This window comes from Belonocnema kinseyi, chromosome 8 (genome assembly GCF_010883055.1).
Source record: "Belonocnema kinseyi isolate 2016_QV_RU_SX_M_011 chromosome 8, B_treatae_v1, whole genome shotgun sequence".
NCBI lineage: Eukaryota > Metazoa > Arthropoda > Insecta > Hymenoptera > Cynipidae > Belonocnema > Belonocnema kinseyi.
The window spans coordinates 52,231,187-52,255,228 of NC_046664.1; the positions used below are offsets into that span (position 1 = coordinate 52,231,187).

The 24,042-nt window shown below is 27.1% G+C and overlaps 1 protein-coding gene across 1 annotated transcript in view; it reads right to left on the minus strand.

The window, feature by feature from the left end:
- The window catches only part of LOC117178971 (inhibin beta chain), a 220,669-nt gene that overhangs the window by 17,053 nt on the left and 179,574 nt on the right, over positions 1–24,042 (minus strand). Inside the window, exon 2 of the mRNA XM_033370567.1 lies at positions 66–286. Coding sequence (XP_033226458.1) covers positions 66–286 — 221 coding nt within the window. The remainder of the gene's footprint in view (positions 1–65; positions 287–24,042) is intronic.

A 24,042-nucleotide genomic window follows, 5' to 3' on the forward strand; every position in this document is an offset into this window, starting at 1 on the left:
AATAATTATTTATGTTCATCCAGACATTTTTTTTTATATCACAATTCTAAGAATAAAAAACGTACCTTTCCACGCAAATGCGTTGTGTTACCACAGCGTACCCTGAACACCCAGAGAGTGATATTTCTTTGGTTACTCTGACTCTGTTTGTGGTGTTGATAATGATGGCTATGCCTCAATTCAACCCTGGCCCATAGGGTCGCTCTTTTGATTTTGAAAGGCCCTAATGCTGGTTCCCCACTGGACGTTGGAAACTCCAGGAGTGGTTGACCATTTAACGTACGCCCTGAAACAAAAAAAATTAATCAATTTTTTTAAAACTTATATTTCATATTAGTTTTCAGCTATAAATGCACGAGCGAAAAGCGCGCGCTCCGTCTTTAGGTATTTATGTCCTGAATTTATTAATTGAAAACGTTCCAAATCAAACAATTTTAGATTTGACCAAAAATCCATTTCAAATCATGCAGGCCAGCGAATGACATTCGAAGGGATTAAAATTTAACAGTTTCAAATTAAAAACTGAGTTGAATATTTCAAAGTTAAAGCTTCTGAGATTATAAAATTATACATTTCTTATTTTTCCTTATTATCCTTATAATTATTTATGTAGTATAAAGTGATATATGAAGTGATTGGATATATTTTTGTTACTAAATTATGTTATTTCTGTGAACAAAATTGACTGACATTTTCATTATTACAAATCAACGAATTTTAAATATTTTGAACCATTTAAGTTTTATTCTTTTGAAAACTTCAAATGGTATATGCATTCTAATTGTAAATTTTCAAAACTAACGAATCCAAAACTAAAGCGTTAAAAATTAAACACTTCGTCAAAGACGAATTAATTTTTAAATTATGCATTACGACCTTAAAAATTCAATGTTAATTAAAATAGAGTATTTATTAGTCTCAATTTGCTCTTAGTTATATTTTCAATATTACCTATAACACTTGTGACCTAATTAAGAAATTAAAAAACAAATTGGTGTTAAATATGACTATTTATCACAAATTATGTTTAATACAAGAAAAAAAATAAAATTAACATGAGTAATCAATTTTTGTCTGAATCAAGATAATATTATTTATTAGAAAGGTTTAGTCGCCTAGGCAGAACATATGATTTCTACTTTGGCCATATTTTCGAGCCATTCAATTTCTCATACTGATTAATGATGAGTCCATATGAAAGTACTAAATGTCCGATTTTAGTAAAATTGTTAGAAATTAAAGAATTAAAAATTAAAAAAGTAAAATTTTTAAAATAATTTTTCAAAAGTCAAAAATTCGAAACTTATTAGTGAATTCTTTTTGAAATGTAATAAAAAAAGAGTGTTACGCGTCTAAAAATAAGATACTACATTCACAATGGGAGCACTCAAAAATTAGAACCATTTAGAATAAAATAATTTTTAAGTTTGCGAAGATTAAAAGAATTGTAAATGTAATACGATTGTTAATATTTTTTAAAATAAACAATTAATATAATACGTTGCTAAGAAATTATTAATTGAAGTTTTAATGTCTCATACAGTAAATGTATAAAACCAAATTTCAGATTCGAAAAATAATATGACCTAATATAGAAAAGTGCTTTTAATTAAAACCATATATTGTATGGATGTAAATATTTTTTACTGTATTTACAAAGTGAAAAATTTTTAATACAATTTTTATATATAATTTCTTGTACTATAAGTGCCAATTCGTAAACATGCGATCCAGCAGAGGTGGATTACTCAAGATTATATCGGATTGCCCTTAATTACATGAAATTATGGTGAGTTACTCTGCTTCATTGAGACTCACGCGAATTTCCAAAACAAAAATTATTACTGTTTAACCAAATTATTCATGTTCCAATTAAAATGTTGCATTTCCATGCATTCATTTTTGACCACTTATTTTAGCTTCGAACCAAGTAGGTAATATTTAAAAAACGAATGTTTGAACAAGACGGTTAGTTTTTTACAAAAAAGACAAATTTTTAACAAAATAAATGAAATTAAAAAAAAGTTTATTTTTAGAAAAATAGTTGAATCTTTTACCAAATTAGTTTATTCTTTAACCCAAAAACATGGTTTTTCAACAAAACAATTTTCAACGGAATAGTTTAATTTTCAAGGAAATCATTTTCAACCAGAAGCAGAAAAATAATTTTTAACCAAACTATTTAAAATTTCAACTAAAAATATAAATTTTTAACTAACAATTTAATCGTAAAATTTTAAGTTAAAAATCATTATTTCAAACAAATGGATTTGCTGTGAAAATAGTTAAATAATCAACATATAAGCAGATGTATTTTTGTCAAAACTGTATAATTTTCAACGAAATAACGACTTTTTAACAAAATATTGAATACACGAATTTCCACCCAAAAAATATCAATTTTCAGCAAAAAATAGAACAGTGAAATTTTCAGTCAAAAAATTAATTAGATAAACATTTTATTCCACAAAATAGTTAAAGACTATTCGGGTTAACTATGTAAGTTACTGGGAATTACATTTCTTACTTTTAATTAAAAGTTAGTGAGATTAAATTTAATAAGGTTTTTATGAACATTATATGGTATAATAATTTGTACAAATATATAATCAATAATTATATAACTAAACTTTTTTGAAGCATTATGTACTCGAATTAATATTGCAGAAAAAGACATTAACTTGATGTTTTACAGCTCATTCGTTATTCGTATTTGACACCCCCATTTTTACAACATTTTTCTGTAAATTTATTATTGTATTTTTCATTAAGAAAACTTTGAGAAAAGAAAAATGTGTCCGTAATAAGAAACTAAAGTGGATGGTTGCAGCGAAATTCTATTTGAAAACTCTATACTAAATTACACTTACATTTGAAGTTAAAAAGAGACTTCAAAAATAAAAGGTACTCGATTATGTTTGTTTAAATTCGACATTAATTTCCCTCAACTAAAGATTTGAACCGACGTACCAATTAAAAATCAATTTCACTGAAATCACAAATACTTGTTTTTATTTATCGAATATCGGGAGATCTCTTCGGGACCTGTTGTTTTGAAGGATGGAAAATATGACGCTCTTATTTTCAGTTTGGCAACTTCAACATCTTCGACCAAATAGTAGAATTTTTAACCAACAGAGATGAATTCGGAAACAAAAATATACTAACTTTTGTTCAAAAATTTAATTATATTATTGAAAATTATACTATTTTGCCAGTCATACTTTTTTAGGTAGAGTTAATTATATTCAATAGAAAAGTCAACTATTATACTTTTGGTTCAGAATAATTGTCTTTTGGTTGAAAATTCTACTAATCGATTACAAATTTAATTATTATGTTGAAAATGTAATTACTTTGATCAAAGGTCAGCTTCTGTGGTCGAAAATTCAGCTGCTTTGTTTAAAACTCGTCTTTTTAGAAAATCCGTTCCTTTAGATTAATAACTAATTTGTTCTTAGAAGAGTCATCTTTTTATTTTAAGTTTATCTCTAATGGTTGAAAGTTAATTTTGTTTAAAGTTTTATTCTAATATTTTTGATTCCGAATGTATCTCTTTTGATTAAACATTTAATTATTTTGTTTAAAGTGCAGCCATTTTGTTAAGAAGTCTTTTTTTTATTGATAGATAATTCTTTTTATTTGAGAAGTTAACTATTATCAGGGTGGCTCCACCCGAGAGAAGTGGAGAACCGAGAAAAAGCCGAGAGAGAAATACTACACCCGGAGATTTCCCGTTTTTCATAATTCGCGCGTTTCCTAAATTTTGAAAGTTTCGAATTAGAAAGCGTACAATTTTGAAAGTGTTTAAAATAATTAAGCTTCAAGTTGAAAAATTATAAAATTGGACGATTTCAGATTAAAATTTCGAAAATAGGAGAATGTCAAAACATAAAAACTTAATATTTCAAGAATAGTATTTTGGAAATGAGATAATTTGAAATTCAGAGGAATTGAAATTGTATTGTTTATAATTAAAAGCTTTCGAAATAAATACACAATGGGAAATTCAAAACTTTTAAATTTGAATAATGTTAACTCAAAGCAATTAAAATTTGAGAATCTGAAATTCAAAACTAAAATAAATTTTTCAAAGTCAAGGCTTCTTAAATTCTAGAATTTTAAATTATTATAACATGACAAAATTAATATTTGAAATTAAAGCTGATTAGACAAATTTGTCTAAAATCAAAAAATGAGTTGAACCATTTTAAAAAAACGTTTCAAATAAATTTTGATATTAAAACATTATTTCAATTCTTTGAAGATATTGTAAATCGTTAAAAAAGTAATGAGTTTTAAATTGCTAATTATACTTTTCAAAATGCAACCAATTAAATTTTGAATGCAAAATTAAAACCTGTGAAAGAGAAAAATTAAAAATTTAGCGTTCAACATGAAAATTAAGAACTATAAAATTATAACCGTGTAAAATTACCGAAATTTTTAAATTACAGAAGTATCCATTTCAGATAATCTAACATTTTTCTTTTTTTATTCTTAACTCAATTTTAACTTTTTAATTTTAAATATTCCTTTTATTCATTCTTGAAATTTTCTAATACAATATCTTTAAATTTGAAATTATTTATTTTTTCTATTCTTCAACTAAAAACCAAACAATTTTAAGACATTACATTGAAAATTGAAAATTAAAAAAAATGCTACAAAACTAGATTACTGTAATATGATTTCTATTTTTGAAATTGTACAGTTTTAAGCACTTCAATTTAAAATTGCTCTATATTACAACTAAAAGTATTAAATTCAAAACTGTCTATTAATACTTTTAATATGAAATTTTGCATATTTTAATTTGATACAACAAAATTGTAAAATTTTAAATTCTAAACTTCCAAAAATTAATTTAAGAAAAACTTTGATTTCAATGCCTCAAAGATTAAACTGTTTTTAGATAGTGCACTCAAAGCTATAATTTTAAATTAAAATTATAGAAATTTTTAAGACGGTTAATTTACTAGCAATACTCGTAAGTATCATATCATGTAGTATTAAGTGACATTCAAAACGACTGGATAGATTTTTTCACCAAAGAATGTGACTTCTATAAAAAAAAGTCACTGTCATTTTCATCCTTAAGAACTGCAGAATTTTAAATATTGCAAGAAATATTGTGAACCTCTGAAGTTTAACTATTCTAAAAACTTTCAAAATTCTATGCTTTCTAATTGGAAACTTTGATAACTTGGAAAACATGCAAATTATGAAATACGGGAAATATTCGGATGTAATATTTCTCTTCCGATTTATCCCGGTTTTCCCGAACGGGTCCACCCTGATTAGATTAAATTTGTCAAATAAAATAATTCACTTTAAACCAAAAAAATATTACTTTTTAACAGAATATCTGAACTTTTAAACGAAATAATTAAATTTTTAACCAAAAGAGATGAAAAAGGAACCAACAATATAATAGTAAACGTAAAAAAAACTTTCAGCCATCAAAGATGAACTTTCAATAAAAAATATGAGTTTTCTAACAAAAGATTAATTACTAATCTAACGAGACGGATGTTCTATCCAAAAAGACGAATTTTCAAGAAAACATTTGAATCTACGGACAAAAAAGGTGAGTTTGATTAAAATAGTTGAATTCTCAACAGTGCAATTACATTTTTAACTAAATAGCAGAATTTCTAACAATATAATAGTTCATTTTTCAAATGAAAAGGATTAATTTCAACAACCAAGATATGAATCTTTATCAAAATAGTAGAATTTTCATTAAAATAATGAAATTTTCAACCAAAGATGATTAATAAAATTTTCAACAAAAGATATGATATTAAGCTTAAAAAAATTAAATTTCAATAAAAAAAATATGACTGTTTAACAAAAAGGTTGAATTTTCGACCAAAAAAGATAACTTTTTAAAAGAGTAGTTAAATTTTCAACCAGGTCAATTGACGGGAAAATCTTCAGGTGTAGCATTTCTCTCTCGGCTTTTTCTCGGTTCTCCACTCCTCTCGGTTGGGGCCACCCTGACAATAGTTAACTTTTCAAATAAAAAGAATTATCCATCAATAAAAAACAAGACATTTAAGAAAATAACTGCACTTTCAACAAATGAATTAAATGTTTAACCAAAAGAGATACATTCGGAATCAAAAATATTATAATAAAACTTTAAAAAGAAATTAACTTTCAACCATTAGAGATGAATTTTCAAGAAAAAGATTACTCTTATAAGGCCAAATTAATTATTGATCTAAAAGAGCGGATTTTACAAAAAGACGAGTTTTAAACAAAGCAGCTAAATTTTCGACCACAGAAGCTGACCTTTGATCAAAGTAATTCCATTTTCAACAAAATAATTAAATTTGTAACCGCATAGTAGAATTTTTAACCAAAAGAGAATTATTCTGAACCAAAATTATGATAGTCGACTTTTCTATTAAAAATAATTAACTTTAGCTAAAAAAATATAACTAGAAAAATAGTATAATTTTCAATAAAATAATTAAATTTCCAAACAAAAGTTAGTATATTTTTGTTTCCGAATTCATCTCTGTTGGTTAAAAATTCTACTATTTGGTCGAAGATGTTGAAGTTGCCAAACTGAAAATAAGAGCGTCATATTTTCCATCCTTCAACACAATAGGTCCCGAAGAGATCTCCCGATATTCGATAAATAAAAACAAGTATTTGTGATTTCAGTGAAATTGATTTTTAATTGTTACGTCTGGTTCAAATCTTTAGTTGAGGGAAATTAGTGTCGAATTTAAACATTTACTATAGAGTTTTGAAATAGAATTTTGCTGCAACTATCCACTTTCGTTTCTTATTACGGACACATTTTTCTTTTGTCAAAGTTTTCTTGATGAAAAATACAAAAATAAATTAACAGAAAAATGTTGTAAGAATGGGGCTGTCAAATACGAATAACGAAAGAGCTGTAAAACATCAAATTAATTTCTTTTTCTGCAATATTAATTCGAGTACATAATTCTTCACAAAAGTTCAGAGTCAAGTGGATTTAAACGCATTACTAATTTTTAATATACTTAAATAAAGAAAATAATATTGTACGCGTGTAATAATATTTTACATAATATCATTTTAAATGAAAAAACTTTAGGACTATCATCCTGACAGTCCTAACATTTTTGTGCTTTTAACCACTTATAAAAAACATTGCAAAATGCTGCCTTATTAAGCAGTCTCATGATTTGTTTATAAAAAAAACTCACGAGATGTTCCAACACTTGACTCTTCTCCTAACCCAACTTTTATGTTTACAAATGTTACCTAGCGGCCACTAGAAAAGGCTCTAGAAGGTTCGTATTTTCATGTTCAACGTTACTGGCTGATGCCATTGAAATTGATTGTTGAAATATTTTTTTAAATCTTTTATTATTAAGCTTTGCACTTTAACGTAGTTTTCTTCCGGCTCTTGCATTTCTCAAAGTTTGAGACCGATCTTTTATGTATAAAAAAAGTTCGAACGTTCAAGAAATGTCGAGCTTCAGAAAAAAGATGAAATAATTTTCAGTAAAGTTCCTACCAAAAGGCAGTACCTAAACGTACTTCATTGTACTCTAATACATTTTCCAAAGTTTCAGCTCAATATTTTATTTACAAAAAAAGTTCTTAGGTTCAAAAGAATATTCAGTGAGCTGATAAGGTGAGGTCGATAATATAGGTATTTTGCTGTGTCACGTGCCCTTAACTGTCATTGCGTAAATGCGTATCCCGTAATCGCACTGTTTTATCTCTGGAGCAGCTTAGTCACGTGATTAGACTGGACTCGACTTTCGACCTTACGAAAAATACTAGTAGGCCGTTCTTGCACCCAACCGCTCAATTGCATTAATACTAAAAGTACTTTTTGCGTAAAACTATATTTGTTAATTGATAATATATTTCATATTCAGGAAAGTAACTCTTGTTCAAAGTCTTATTTATGAGAAAAATAATATTTTTAGTTACGTACGAAAAGATATTTCGAGATACCCCCATTCATTTACAAAATATATGAACGTGAAATTTGAGATCGGATATCTCGATGGGATAATGAAGTTATATACCATTACAGGTTCTTGAATTCGGTCTTATTTTCTCGTTACGTCGGAATGAACGTCAATTTAGGATTTTCGTTACAAAATCTGCGCTGTAGGAAGGAACCAAAACAGAATTTTTCAAGTCCATATGTGTCAATGTGTTTACTTTGCGTTGGTTCTTTCAACTCAATTATATTATAAATTTTGTCAATAGGAATACAATATTATACCTTGAATTTTTCCATACGCTATTTAATAATAAATAATAAGAATCCCTTAGAATAAGACCTATCATAACTTTGATATAAAAATAATAAATCACTAATAATCTTGACAACAAACATTTAAACAGTACAAAAATAGGAAATTAACGCATATTTAACTTTTTATATATTGGGCTGGTAAAAAACGTCACACTGCCAGATTAGGGAAGGTTAATGCAGGATGTGTAATCACAAATAGAAATTATAAATGTGAAAAGCAATTTTCTTTTAAGTTGAAATAGATGAATATTGGCGATTTTATTATACAGCTTAAGCATCAAACTACAGACTGTTGACACTGCTTCCCCTTTTCCCAAAATTTCCCATTTTTTAAAGAAATCCTCTTTCTCTGCTTTTTTGCAAGAATCTTCCCCTTGTTAGATTTTCACATTTTTATGTTGTTTTGTTAAAATGCGAATTGAATTAAGAAAACCAAAGAAGAGCATCCAATTATTTTCGATTGAAAGTTCATTAATTTCAATTAGAAAGTTTACTAATATATTTTTTGTTCGTGATTCATCTCTTTTGGTTTATTTAAAAATTAATTTTATTCACTGAATAAATAATCCATTTTAGGGTGAATATTGATCGTTTCAGTTGAAAATTCAACTATTGAATTTCTAAATGAAGATCCATGTTTTCTGTTAAAAACTAAACTGTTCGGTTAAAAATTCAAATGTAAATACTGTTGGATTGAAAAGTAATTATTTTTTTATTGAAAATTTACATTTTCGGATAGATATTTCAACTGTTTCTAGAAAATTGGTCTATTTTACTGAAAAATTGCACCGTTTTGTTAAACGTCTTCAAAATTGAAGAGTTTGGTTAGCATGTATTTTTTTATTTATGTATTGACTGAAAATTATTTCTTGATTGAAAATTCCACACTGTTGTGAAAAATTTATGTTTTTTTGTTCAAAACTTCATCTCGCCTCGCAGAAATTTTTTTCTTTCTTTTCTTTGTAGTTGAATTTAACTGCTTTTGTTTTAAAAATTAAAAATTTTGTAGGTTAAACTATGACTGATAATCATTTTCGTTGAAAATTATTCTTTTTTTATTAAAAATGCAACTTCTTTGTTAATAAATAAACTTCCTTCTTACAAAATCATTTTTTTATTTCGTCACTTGAATTAATCATTTATCTATTTTTTTGGAAGTTGAAATATTTTGTTAATAATATGTTGTTTTTTTTTATTGAAAATTAATTTTTGAAATGAAAATTTTAGTATTACATTTTTTGTTGAAAATGAATCGGTTTTAGTTTCAAATTCAACTATTCAGTTGATAATTAATTTTTTTGTTAAAAATTTATATTTTTTGTAAAAAATTCGTCTTCTTGAATTGAAAATTACACTCTTTGTTAAAACTTTTTCTGTTTAGGTTAGAAATTCTATTATTTTGCGGAGAAAATTGAGCTATTTCTAGCAAATTAACGTTTTCGTTTAAAATTCAACTGTTCGGTAGAGAATTCGCCTCTTTGGCTGGAAATTTCAACAATTTGGTTGAAACATTTTTATATCGATTAAGAAATCTGTATTGTATTTAGATTCATCTATGCATAATGAAAATTTAAATACCTTGTTCAAAGCTAAACTTCTTTAGTAAAAATGATTTTTTATTCAATATAGATAACCTTAGGCGACCGATATTGTATATATGGTGAAAAACTTATACGGCTTAGCGGTCAGAAATATAATTTATTTTAAGTCCAGCTCATGTGTCATCGTTTCAGACTGGTACCAGATTTTTATTGTTGACGGTTCATCATCTAAGTTGAAAATTTAATTATTTCGTTGAAATTTCATCTATTATATTGAAAAGTCATATTTTTAGTCGAAAATTTAACCAATGTCTTGAAAATTGCTCCTTTTGGCTCGAAGATTCAACTAATTAGATAACAATGAAACTATGGTTAAAGATTCAACTTTTTTGTTCGGAAATACGACCTTTTGATGGAGTATCCATCTTCTTGGGTTGAAAGCAGAACTATATGGTTAAAAATTTGACGATTGGGTTAAAAATTCATCTTTCTACGTATAAAATTGAGATGTTTCCTTAAGTTCTTTGTCGAAAATTCGTCTTTTTTGTTTGAAAATTAACATTTTTTGGCCAAAATTTCTTGCTGAATTGTCTTCAAAAATTCCTGCTTTCGGTTTAAAGATTCAAATATTAGGATAAAAATAAACTGTCGCTAAATATTCAACTTTTTCATTGAAAAATTTGACAGTTTGTTTAAAAATTCATATTTAAAGTTTGAGAATTGAACTACTTGTTTGAAAATTCAACTATTTGTTTGAAGCCGTAGTTAAAGAGTAACCATTTTTGTTTAAAAATTCGACAGTTCGCCTAAAAATAAAAAATTAATTGAAATAGAATAAAACAAAATATAATAGTTAGAACATAACAGGATCGTATTGAAGGATACAATATAATTTATAATAGAATACGATTTTCATAGCTGAAAATTCATCAATTTTTGTAGAAAATTATTCTTTCTTGTTTGAAAATTTAACTATTGTGTTGAAAATGCAATATATTTCGACTTGAAATCTTAAATATTTTATATTGAATTCAGTATGCCATCTATATATTAATTAAAAAAAAAACGGTATTTCTGTAGTGTTAAATACGACACACGCATCATGACAGAGATAGTAGGTAAGCTCTAGTCGAGAATTTATTTCCGGCTATTTATTCCATCGATGGCGATTAGGTTTAATAAATAATATCAGAAACGATTCATTTTCAGAATATTATTAATAAACAATAGAACTGATACGTTCGCCAAGAAATCAGTCAATAGAATGATTGCTTGACTTATGGGGTCGTTGGCATAAGTATCTGTCCCCTTCCCCCTTCACCCTAACATATTCCTTAGAATATACTTTCCAACATACATTGGCTATAGTCACTAAAAGGTTTACTAAAAGGTAAAGTACACCACCTGACATATAAGAGAACATTCACTTTTTTCTTTCAAACCACACATCGGTTCGGTACATTTACGATAAGAAGTCTCTAACGTGGGAATATAATTATGCAATTCTGACGTTAGTAAGCTGCTGGCAATTCTTGCAATTTAGTATAATCGCTCTCTTTCATAAATTACGAGAATTTATATTTTTGCAATCAAATTAGAATAGTGCATCTGTTTAGATTTGATTAATAGGAACTAATGAGATTTTTTCAGGATATAATTAAATCATTTTATAGACTTCTAAATTGAAAAATTTCATATTTGGAATCTGCGAAGTTGACTAATTTCTAAATAAAGCATTTTTTATGCCAAAATTATTTTTTATTTCAACATTCCAATTTGAAGCTATAAAACTCATTCACTCTATTCCATATGAAAAACACGAATCACGGTCGATTATGTCAACAGTTTGAGCTTCTGTCATCCAAAATCCAACTAAAAATGGATCTCCGCTGTATTATTGCAATTTTTATTTAATTTTCGATTCAATGGGTTTCAATTTTTTACATTCTGATCCTAATGAGAAGGTATTAGTTTTATGAAAAAATATTTGGCAGCAAAATTATTTGTATTAAAAAGATGAACAGATTTTGTAGAAACAAAAAATTTGTCGTTAATTATTTTATGGTAAGACGTTTTTGGCATTTACGTCACTAAATTTTTAAGTAATATTTAATATTAAAACTCATAAATACACAAAATATACACTGGGGAAGAAATATCGGTAACTTATTTAATATTTTCCAAATTCTTCATTACTTTGATAAATATTTAATGAATAAGATAACTGTATTTCCATAAAATCTCTGCACTCCATAATATCCATGAATATCCTAAATTTCTACATAATCCTGAATTCTTCAAATGCTCTGAATTCTTTTAAGTTCAGTGCAATCCTTGCGTTCCGTGAGTTGTCTAAAACCATTCATTTATCCAAATTCCCTAAAATCCTAGAATACTTTGAAATTCCTGCATTCCTGCAATTCTTTGAATTCCGTGAAAACTATAGTATCTCTGAAATTATCCAAGTTCCTTGAAAATTTTAAATTCTTTAATTATTTAAAAATGTTGAATGCCAGAATTCTTTGAATATTCGTAATTTCTGAGATACTTGGAATCCATAGATTCCCTTTAAATTTCATAAAACCCTTAAATTACCTAAATGCTCTGAAACTCATTAATACCATGAAATCCATCAATTTCCGGATTTTTTTAAATTTCCTGAATTCCTTAAATATTATGGATTCCGTGAATTCCTTAAATTCCTGAAAATACCTGAATGCCCAGAATTCCTGGAATATTCTGAACTCTACGAATTCGCTGTAAAAATTGAACTTTCCCAAATCCTTAAATATCCTGAAATCTTGAAATTACTTAAATTCCTTGTATTCTTTAAAAGCTGTGACCTTTGAAATGACCTTAGATTCTTTGAATACTCTGAATTCATACAATACTCCTGAAATTCTTTGAATTCTGTAAATGTTTTGAAATATCTAAAATTATGTGAATTCTTTTAAATTCTTAATTCCTTGAACATTTAGAACTCTTAAAAATCTTAGAATTCCTTGAATTTTTGTAATTGATGAGGTTCCCGGAATTCCTCGAATTCCCTAAATCCTTGAAATTCTCTAAATACTCTAAAATCCCTGAATTGCATGAAATCTGTAATTTTTCTAAATACCTTGAATATTCCGAATTCTTTGAATCCCTGCAAATTTTTTAATTGACTTAATTATCTGAAAGCCATAATATCCTTGAACATACTAAATTTGTTTATCATCCTAAATTTCTGGAATATTTGGAACTCCCTGAATTGTCTGATTTCTTTGCAGTTGGGCCTTTTTTTGGCATAACAAAGAAAAATGTTGTATTTATTTTTATCTTTGATTAAAAAATTGTTTCATCCGAATGATTCTTGAATCAGAAATGTCTTTTACGTTGAAAAACTGGGACTAATTAGTTTAAATCTTTTTAAGTTTTTCTTATTAAAATTTTTTTTTATTTGGGATAAGAAAAGATCTCATGGACTCTCTTGCTAATAAATTGTTTACTTTGTAGTGCTTCGCATATAAAAATTTCAGGACCATTAATTTTAACTAGATTAAATTAGTGCAATAATTATTAAATTATTTTAATTAAAACATTCTTCTTTTTACGTTATTCAGTTTTTATATTTAAGTTAATATTAGAAATGAATAAATAATTTAGTAAATATTTCGACGAATTGTTTTTTGCTTTTAATAATTACCCATATTTTTCTTGTTTAATAACATTTTTAGTAGGAAACTACATATAATAATCATAGAAAACCTTGTTTTACTAAAAATTTTAAGTACAAACTACTAATTAGTAAAAAATTTGACACACTTGTCACTAACTCAGATTTTTAATTATTAAAATTATCTCGTTCATATTTCAGTCATTGTGTCCTTGAACAATCCTGAATTGTTTACAAAATCAGAATTCATGGAACTTTTTTAAATCAAAGAATTCCTGAAATCCCTTAACATTTGTCAATTTCTTGAGTTTCATGAAAATTTTAAATTCCCTGAACGTTCTCAAATAATTTAATTGTCTGATTTTCCTAAAATCCTCGAATTTTTGAATTGCATGGACTTCTTGAATATTCTGATTGCCTTGAATTCCCTAAATCTTCTGAATTCCCAAAATGCCCAGAAATCTTTGACATTTTTAAATATTCGGAATCCCATGATTTCTTGAAGTTTTTGAAGTGAGGGATGATTTTTGATCCGGATAAGAAAACAATTATCGTTAGTTTTTATGTTTTCTAGAACAATTGTTTCATTTAAAGAATTCTTAGTTAAAAAAATGTATTTCATATTTAACAATTGAAGGACAACTGGTTTTGATATTTTTGAGTTTTTTTTTTCTGATTAAAGGTCCAGAAACAGATCTTCTAGACTCTCTTGTAGCAAATTGTTTACTTTCTCATGTTTTAATTATAAAATATCCAAGAACATCAATTGAAACTCGCTCAAATGAGTTCGAATAATATTTAATTATTATAATTAAAACATTCTTGATTTCCAGTTATTAAAGTTTTAATTTTAATTTTAATATTAAAACTAATAAATACTCCAAACATAAAATAATAAAAAATGAGTCTCTAAATAACTTTGGTATTGAGAAATTCATAATTATTTTATTAAATATTTTTCCTAATTATATGCTGATTCTAAGAAATTTGAATTTTATAGTTTTCCTGATCAATTTACATTTTGTATGGCGATAGAGTCAGCACCTTTTATCTTTCCCTGGCATTGTAAATAAAGAGAGCACATAACTTCTTTATTAGGTTTTCTAAATTAAATTTCGTTAACAAAATAATACCACTATTGCACTTAAAAAAGGAACTACTTTAGTATTAGTAAAACATTTTTAAATATTATTAATGATAGGAAATAATAATAAAATGTAATAATAATATAATATATTCATGAATTTAAGAAAAAGGCAAAGAAACATTATTCAATTTTTAAGATTAACAATGGAAATTTTAATTTGTATAATTTTTGAATTCAAAACGAATAATTAAATATATTAATTAATGTATTAATTTATTGCCAATTTATGATATTTCGAATGAAGATCATCATAATTACAGAATTTTTAATTGTATATTGTAAAAATTAAACACTCTTTGGATCCTAATATTTTCAATTTGAATTTTTTGAATTGTTAAAGTAGTAAATATATTCTCAAAGTAAAACTATCTGGAAACTAAAACTCAATTTTTCGATTCTAAATATTCCGAAATTGAAGAAATTTTCATGTAAATTGCTAAAATTACAGAATTTTTAGTTGTAAATTGTAAAGGTTAAATACGGTTGAAATTTCAGTATTTAAATTTTTCTAAGTACTGAAGTGTTATATTTGAAAATTCTTCAACTTTAAAGATGTATAAAAAAATTCTTAGATTCAGATAATTTTGAAGATCGGAAGTCAAGTTTTCAATTATGTATCACAAAATTTAAAAAATTTCGAAAGTAAAGCACAAACATTACAAAATTTATTGATTGTAGTTTTTGTGAATTTAAAAAAATTTACAATTTTAAGTTCTGCCACTTCTAAGATTTGCAATTAAATCTCTTTAATTTTAACTTTTTGAATTTAAACTTTTTTAACGTTAAAGATTTACATTTTTAAATTGTTCAGCTTTAAAGATTTGCAGTTTAAAATTCATTAATTCTAAAGACTTATAATAAAAAATTCTTAAGTTTGGATGAGTTTGAAGATTAAAATTCAAGTCGCTATATTTAAAGAATCTTGAAAGTAAATTATTAAAATCATAGAATAGATGATTTTAAATATTGACAAAAATTGAAGATAAAAAATGAAAGTAAATTTTTTAAGTTAAAAACTGTTTAATTTTTTAAGTTTTACAATTTAAAGTTCTACAATTTTGAAGCTTTGTAACTGAAAGTTCTTTAATTTCAAAGATATGCAATTCAAAATTCTTTGATGCTGTAGGTTTACAAAATAAAAAATTGCAATTTCGACGATTTTAAATGTAAAATGCTTTAATTTCAAGAGATGTATAAATAAAAATTCTTAAATTTGGATGATTTTAAAGATCGAAACGGTAGAATCTTTAATTCTAAAAGCTTAAAATGGAAGAAACTTCAGATTTTAATCAATAAAATTTCAAAATCTTCCATTTAAAATCTTAGCATTTGAATAATTTTCGATTCTATGTTTTTAAAATAATAAATCTTAAATGTTCAATATTTACCATTCAAATTTGCAATTGAAGACTCTTTGATATATTTAATGGGCAAAACAAAATCTTTTAATTGTGATAACTTTTTTTTAAATAGTTCATTTTTAAATAATTAAAATTAAAATCATTTAATTAAATTATTAATTAATCAAATTAAATTTTTGTTTGTTTCAGGTCTCTTTTTGTTAAAGGATCTACCTGGATTAAAGAAAGTTGGTATCCGAAGGTAGAGTAAAGAACTGAGTCTTTTATGATTTTTTATTGCTTGCAGTTTTCTTTTTTTAAATTTATTAATCCTAAAATCCGAATGCTACTTAAAACAACGATGAAACACTCTTTATCGACTGGCAGCTACCAGTCATAAATTTATAATGCCTTGTAATGCGAGCTCATCCGTCGGTCTGTGAGTTACTCCACACAAGTACATTATTGTTACGATACTCTACCAACTATATTTCCGGACATTATTCACCTCAACATGAATAATTCGAAAAACAGGATCGTATTAGTTCAACATTTCAATCTTTTATTTCATAAACACAGAGCATTAAGGGAGAACTTTCTACCACTCCATTTACCAATAGTAGTTTATATTTTCTAAAAATGTTTTTTATTATGATTAATTTAATATTTATTATTATAGTTAATAGAAAGTGAACTGAGAAGAGCAGTATGCCTAATTTGACATGTTCGGAGCAAAATTAAATTGAATATACACATTAATTTAAAGTACTGTAAAATATAATAAATAATGTTAAATTCAAATGAATATTGAAATAGCTACATCGGCTTGCATTGGATTTTAATTTTATTTTAATCTTAATCGTCTTTCAGTAATCCATACTTTTTATTTGCGACACTGATACAGTTGAAAGATGTTTAATATTTAAATGGCGATAATTTGTTGATTTTAAAAGATTTATAGTTTAAAATCATAACATTTGGAACATCTATTTGAAATAGGTTGATTTTATATATTTGCCACTGAGGGTCCTCTAGTGTTTAAAGTGTATAATTTAAAATGATGCGATTATAGAATTTTTTTAAAATGGTACACATTTGATTTCGAATGTGAAGGATCAAAATTAGAGCTTTCTCAATCATAAAATTTAAATGTAGCATTATGTTTATTTATCAATTTTCAATATTAAAAACTTTTTAATTCTAAACCTGTAGAAATAAAAATTCTTGAATTCGGAGAATTTTAAAGATCAAAATTGAAGTTTTTAAATCTTAAACCTTTCAAATAGAAGCATTTTTAAATGAAAATAATTAAAACTACATAATTTTAAAATGTATACTGTTAAAATTAAATACTCTTTAATTTTCAATATTTGAAATTTAATGGTCTAGAATTTTGTATCGTTACAATTGAAATTTTTTTAATTTTTAAGAGGTATACAAAAAGTGCTTAAATTTGGATGAAATTGAAGATCAGAAGTCAAGTTTTCAATATTTAATCATCCAAATTGAAGAGACTTATAATGTAAATCATTGAAATTACATCTTTTTTAATCAAACCATTTTTAGCTTGCATGCTTTTTAATTATAAATTTAAACAATTAAAAACTCTTCAATTTGAAAGATTAATGAACCAAAATTCTTGAACTAAGATAATTTGGAAAACTAAGCGTCAAGTTTTCAACTTGACTTTTTCAAGTAATATTTAGTTTTCAAGATTTACAATTGACAGTTCTACAATTTTAATGTGTCATAACGGGAAACTTTTTAATTTTTAGGATATCTTAATAAAAGTTTTTCAATATAAAGAATTTTGAATATCAAAAGTCAAGTTTTCAATTCTAAATGTTTCACTATGGCAAAAATGTACAAAGTAGATCACGAAAATTACACATTTATAAATGATAAATCATCAACATCATATATTATTCAACTGTAACAGGTTTTTAATTCAAAATTAAGCTGCTTCACAGAATTTTAATGAAATATTCTTGAGTTTTGAAGAAATATAATTTTATATTATCAGTTTATAAGCGGTATAGATCAGAATTCTTAAATGTAAACAAAATTAACGAAAAAAATCAAATTTTTAATTTTGCATCTTTCGAATCGAAAGAAAATCACAAAAATTGTAAATTTTTAAATCATTAATTATAAAAATTAAATCTCTTTTAGTTTTAAAAGATTTTCAGTTTGAATTTTTGCAATTTCAAATAATGTTAATAAATTATTCATGATTTCAAAAGAATAGAAATATAAATTATTTAATTTTTAAGATTCATATTTCGAAGATATTCAGTTTGCGAAATTTGTTTGAGTTAGTTTAATTTCGAGGTTTACAATTAAAAATTCTTAAATTTTCAATGTTTGAAATTGAAGGCTCTGATATATAATGGGCAAAATACAAAATGATGTAATAGTTAATGATTTTTTGGAAATATTTTATTTTTGAATATGAAAAACTGAAATTTATTGAAATATTATTCAATTTTTTTAATAATAAAATCTCGAAGTTCTGCAATTTTAAAAGAGTCATAATTAAAAGTTTTATGATTTTGAAATGATAAAATTTTAAATTATTCAATTTTCAAAATACATTTTTTAAAGGTATATAATTTCTAACATTATTTTTTAATATTTTAATTGATATATACTAATAAAGTTTCAAAATGGGCAGTAGAAACAAAAATCAAAAGACATCATGTAGACTAGTGTGATTCGAAAAAACAAAATTTTGTAAATTGGCAATGTATCTATCCGGAAAAATTAGCGTATGAGAACCCTGACAAAGTATAATTATTTTGGATTTGATTGACAAACGTCTTGTTTTTGCGCGTTAAAAAAATATGTTTAAAAAATTCTAATTTCTTTAATTTCATGATTTTTTTGGTTGTCAATATTTTTTAAGTTTTGGAGGTCTTTAATGATTCGCAAGATTTTTATTTGTAGCCCCATCATAGATTATTATTGAGAATTTTTCCAGGTATCTAGAAAGTTTCTACTGGTAAAAACACGCTAAGAAAATGTGATTAGCCTAAGAAGTCATAAGCGTGAAGAGAATTAATTTTCTACACACTAAGTTTTGAACTTTTTTTAAATTATGATTTCCTAGACTACTTAATTTTTTTCAATCATATGTTCACCAGTAGAAACGTTCTAGACACCTAGAAAAATTCTCTCTACATTTTTGAAGCGCTTAAAATTATTTGTTTAAAACAGTGTTCTATTAAACATTAATAATCTCTGATGGGCATGAAAACAAAAATCTGTACAAATTTGGCGAGTCGTGTAAGTCCTACAAAAATGTAGAAAAAATTGATATTCATGAAAATGCACAAATTGCGAAAGTAAGAATTTTTAAAATATATTTTGTTAACGCGCAAAACCAAGGTGCTTATTGATTGAATCTAAATTAATTATAGCTGTTTTTAGTCGTCCCGACAAATTGGGGTAGATGGAAAAGGAAATGGACTAGTCGCCCCGAATTTTCGGACAAGTAGCCGAGCTCATAAAAAGTATTGCACTAGTCATCTCGAATTTCGGGACGACGAGACACTTCAATTAATTATACTTTTTCAGGTCCTTACATACGGTACTTTTCCATATAGTTCCATCTCTGATTTCTAAAATGTTGTTATTTCAACCCGTCCTAATGTGGCGAAAGGAAAAAAATGAATTTGAAGATCATGATCAATAATTATAGAATGCATGTATTATGTAATTAAAATGATCCTCAGGCTAATTTAAATTAAGGACAACGACTGATTTTGAAAATTGTAATTACTGGAGAATGATGCAGCTTGAAATTATAATTTTTGAGAACGAGGGCAAAATTTGAGGAATATGATAGGTCCCTACGGTAGAGTATTAAATTCTAATCGTTTTTCAAAGTACATCAAGAAGATAGGGCTCACGAAACCCGCAAATTGCATCGCATTGTATGTACACTAAGAAACCTACAACCTAAGCGGAATACGTTTACGTAAATGAAAACCGATATGTAGAAACGAACAACTCTCTACCCCTTTCATCCATAGGCTCTCTATCTATTCTAGTAACAAATAAGCTTATATATAGAATGAACCTTTACGACTGCTAATCCGAATTGTATTTTCTGCCCTACTTTTTAATTTTAATGCAAGTTCCAAAGGGTGAATCATCCAAACTATCATTACGTGTATGACACAAATCAATCCAGTATACAGTAGCGCTCAAAAGTATTTTCTAGGCAAGAAATATTTAATACTAGTAAGTTGAATTTTGAAGCCATATGAAGATTAAAGACCCAAAAATAATATATTTATCAGTATTTTCAAAAATTCCAGACAGAATTATAAAAACTTTATCCTTTCTTTGCACGCTTTTTGATGTGGATATTTCTCCTTTATAGAACAAATCGTCGGTGGCAGTGAAAACAACAACAAAACGTGGAATTTCGTATATTTAAAATGTTCATTTTTGGTTAGTAAATAATTGTTACTATCCTTCGAATTTATTGTACGGGTCATAACAAAAATATGCCTCTCCCTCTTTTCCTTTTACGATAAGGAAGAAAGGGAGTCAGGTAGATGGCCGAATCCATGCCACGCGCAGCTGCTTTTTCACCATCACATAGGATTGATCAAGTTTGTGATAAAAGAAGTGATAGAATATTCTAGTATTTATTTAAAAATCTCCCAAACAGAATGTATATATTGGTGAGGAAACAAAACGGTTATCATACAGAACCATTTTTATATGTTCAAATCTTTACTCTTTTAACTTATGTAGTCGTCTTCTTTAAAAGGAAAGAGGAGACTGCCAGTCTACAACTTTTTTAAAGTCGTTATTGTCGAATAAAGAAAAATGACAGTCAATGTTGTATGAACTTGGGTATTGCGTCATTATAGCTAAGTTACGGCACGCGCCAAAAGTTTGAAATTCAGAAAAACAATTCAATTTAATAAGCTCTGATAGACATAATTAATATGCATTCTTTTAGTTTGTAAATGAACGCACAGATTATTGTACTTTGGAATAAAAATGGTTTCTATAATTTTTATTTTGTAAGTAATAATTTCTTTAGCTGAAATCCTGATGTTTTTATAATTAAAGTAAAAATAATGATTAAAAGACCAAACTTGTTGGGATAGGCCTGCATTACACAGCCACACAAAAAAAAGTGGGTGCTGAATTCAAATTCGGTATCAAAAATCACGTCATGGTTGAGTCATAACCTCAAAAAATGACGAAAAATCATGCACTGAGGCAAATAAATTTCAAAATAATGCCAGTAATACAAATTTTCACTTCAAAAACATGTCGAAAACTGTGAAGGATCAACCCTTTCCTGATATCAACTTATTTAACATAACTTTACCCAACAGAACCTGACCTCACCTAACCTGAATTAACAGAAATTTATTGAACTACACGTAAGGCTCTGGAAGCATATTTTCCTCATAGCAAATGTGTGCTACATCGAACGGGTCAACTCGAGCCTAACCTAGAAATAAATTTAACCTAGCCTAACCTAACCTAACCTCATGAAACACAATTAAGCTGATTGTGTTGTCCCGTTGTGTTTGCGGTACCGTTTGAATCAGCTTCGGCTTAACCTACATAGAGGTTTAACCTATCCTAACCTAACAAAACCTGATCTAACCTATCCGATTACGCTAGCAACCCTGTTCTTGGGCATAGTATAAATATATCCCTTAAGTTTAAGAAAAGCAGAGAGAAAAAAATTTTGAATAAAACTCTTATTCAGTTGCATGTTCAAGTTACAGTTCTACATTTTAATTGATACAAACATTGTCAGGTTAATTGAAATGGGGTTAATTCTACTTGTAGTTCTAAGTTTCTTCAAATGAATAATGTGCGTCTAAATTTTTAACCACCTGTAGTACAATGAAATGAATTTTATTATGTTACAACGGGAACACTTAAGTTGAGTTGTGTTGCGTTAAGCAAAATTTCGTTAGGTTCTGTTAAGTTAGATTCATTTGTAGGTTAAGATCGAGTTAACCTATTAAATATAGCACACATTCAAGACTGAGAACCGTACGCTTACATAGCTACACGTGTGGTTGAATTTTATTCGGCTAGGTTAGGTTAGGTCAGATTTTGTTAGGTTAGGATAGGTTAAACCTCTATGTAGGTTAAGCCGAAGCTGATTCAAACGGTACCGCAAACGCAACGGGACAACACAATCAGCTTAATTGTGTTTCATGAGGTTAGGTTAGGCTAGGTTAGATTTATTTCTAGGTTAGGCTCGAGTTGACCCGTTCGATGAAGAACACATTTGCTATGAGGAAAATATGCTTCCAGAGCTTTACGTGTAGTTCAATAAATTTCTGTTAATTCAGGTTAGGTAAGGTCAGGTTCTGTTGGGTAAAGTTATGTTAAATCAGTTGATATCAGGAAAGGGTTGATCCTTCACAGTTTTTGACATGTTTTTGAAGTGAAAATTTGCATCACTGGCATTATTTTGAAATTTATTTGCCTCAGTGCATCATTTTTCGTCATTTTTTGAGGTTATGGCTCAACCATGACGTGACTTTTGATACAGAATTTGAATTCAGCGCCCCAAAATCCATAGGAATACGTGTGTCTTGTTACCAGATCCGCACACTTTTTTTGTGTGGCTGTGTTATTATTACCGGTTCTGCAATCTTTTTGTGTTTAGCTGTTCGTGTTTTTATCCTTCTGCTAGTTCTGCTAGTTTATATACCATTTTTAATGAAAACTTCTAATTCTTTCTGACAAACCTTGTATATAAGGAAGGGTAAGTTTTTATCATTTTTATTAGATAATTATAATAACTATATAATTATTCTTATTGTTATTTATTATTACTTTTGTAAATAGAAATAAATATTATGTATTTGAATCGATGTATTTAATTTAATATAAGTAGTAGATAGTAAATTCAGTGCTTCATAAAAAAGGGCTTTATCTATTACCCGACAAAACATGGTCCAACGAGCCGGATTATGAACATATCAGAACGTAGTCGCAATGAAGGAAAGTTCGTGAAGCATCTTTCATCTTCAGAAGGCCGTTTTCAGATTTCAAAATCTATTGTATGGACAGGTGAGGTTGTTCCAAAACATATCCTATTATTTCCTTTAATTGGCAGTGACGGCAAACGAACAGTTTGTTCTTTTAAACAAAAAGAAGGGAAATACCGCTCCTTTACCTGCTCTCACTCTCTGCCCCTTTCGTATAAAGATGGGAGAGCGGGGAGGGGGTTTTGATTACCTCCGCCTTTTCTGTCCTATCAAACGTAGGTCAGAAGGGCGAGGCCATGGGTTCTTGTTTGGTGAATATTTAGCATATAACTGTCAAAAAATTAAAAAGTTCTTTCGATAGAAAATATATTTTTCCGATACTTAAAATGATTCCTGTTTAAAAGAAAACAACATAAATTTGTAAAATTTTTAGCCTCATTGAATCCAAGACAAAAATATTATTCAGGCAATTCGCCTAATTTACCTTGCTTTATTGGAGTGAAAAATAATCCCTTCTCTGATACGAGGGTAGTTCAATAAGTCATTAGAATGAAGTATAAAAACAATTTTTTTTAGGTAAATTTTTTTTCATTTTTCAACATAATCTCCTTGGAGCTCTATACACTTGGTCAATCGCTTTTCAAGTTTTTTTAATCCTTCAGAAAAGTGCGTTTTCGGAAGTTCCTTAAAATAAGCACTTACAGAGGCAATGACGTCTTCGTTGTCTGGAAATCTCTGTCCACCGAGCCATTTTTTCAAGTTTGGAAATAAGAAAAAGTCACTGGGGGCTAAATCTGGTGAATACGGTGGGTGTTCGACCAATTCGAATTTTAGTTCTTCAATTTTAGCCATTGAAACGAAGCATGTGTGAATTCGGGTGTTGTCGTGATGCAAGAGAATTTTTTTCTCGCCAAATGTGGTCGTTTTTTTAAAATTTCTTCTTTCAGCTGCTCTAATAATGATGCATAATATTCACCAGTGATCGTTTTACCCTTTTACAAGTAGTCAATAAGTATAATTCCACGTGCATCCCAAAAAACTGTAGCCATAACCTTACCAGCTGACTTTACGGTCTTTGCCTTCTTT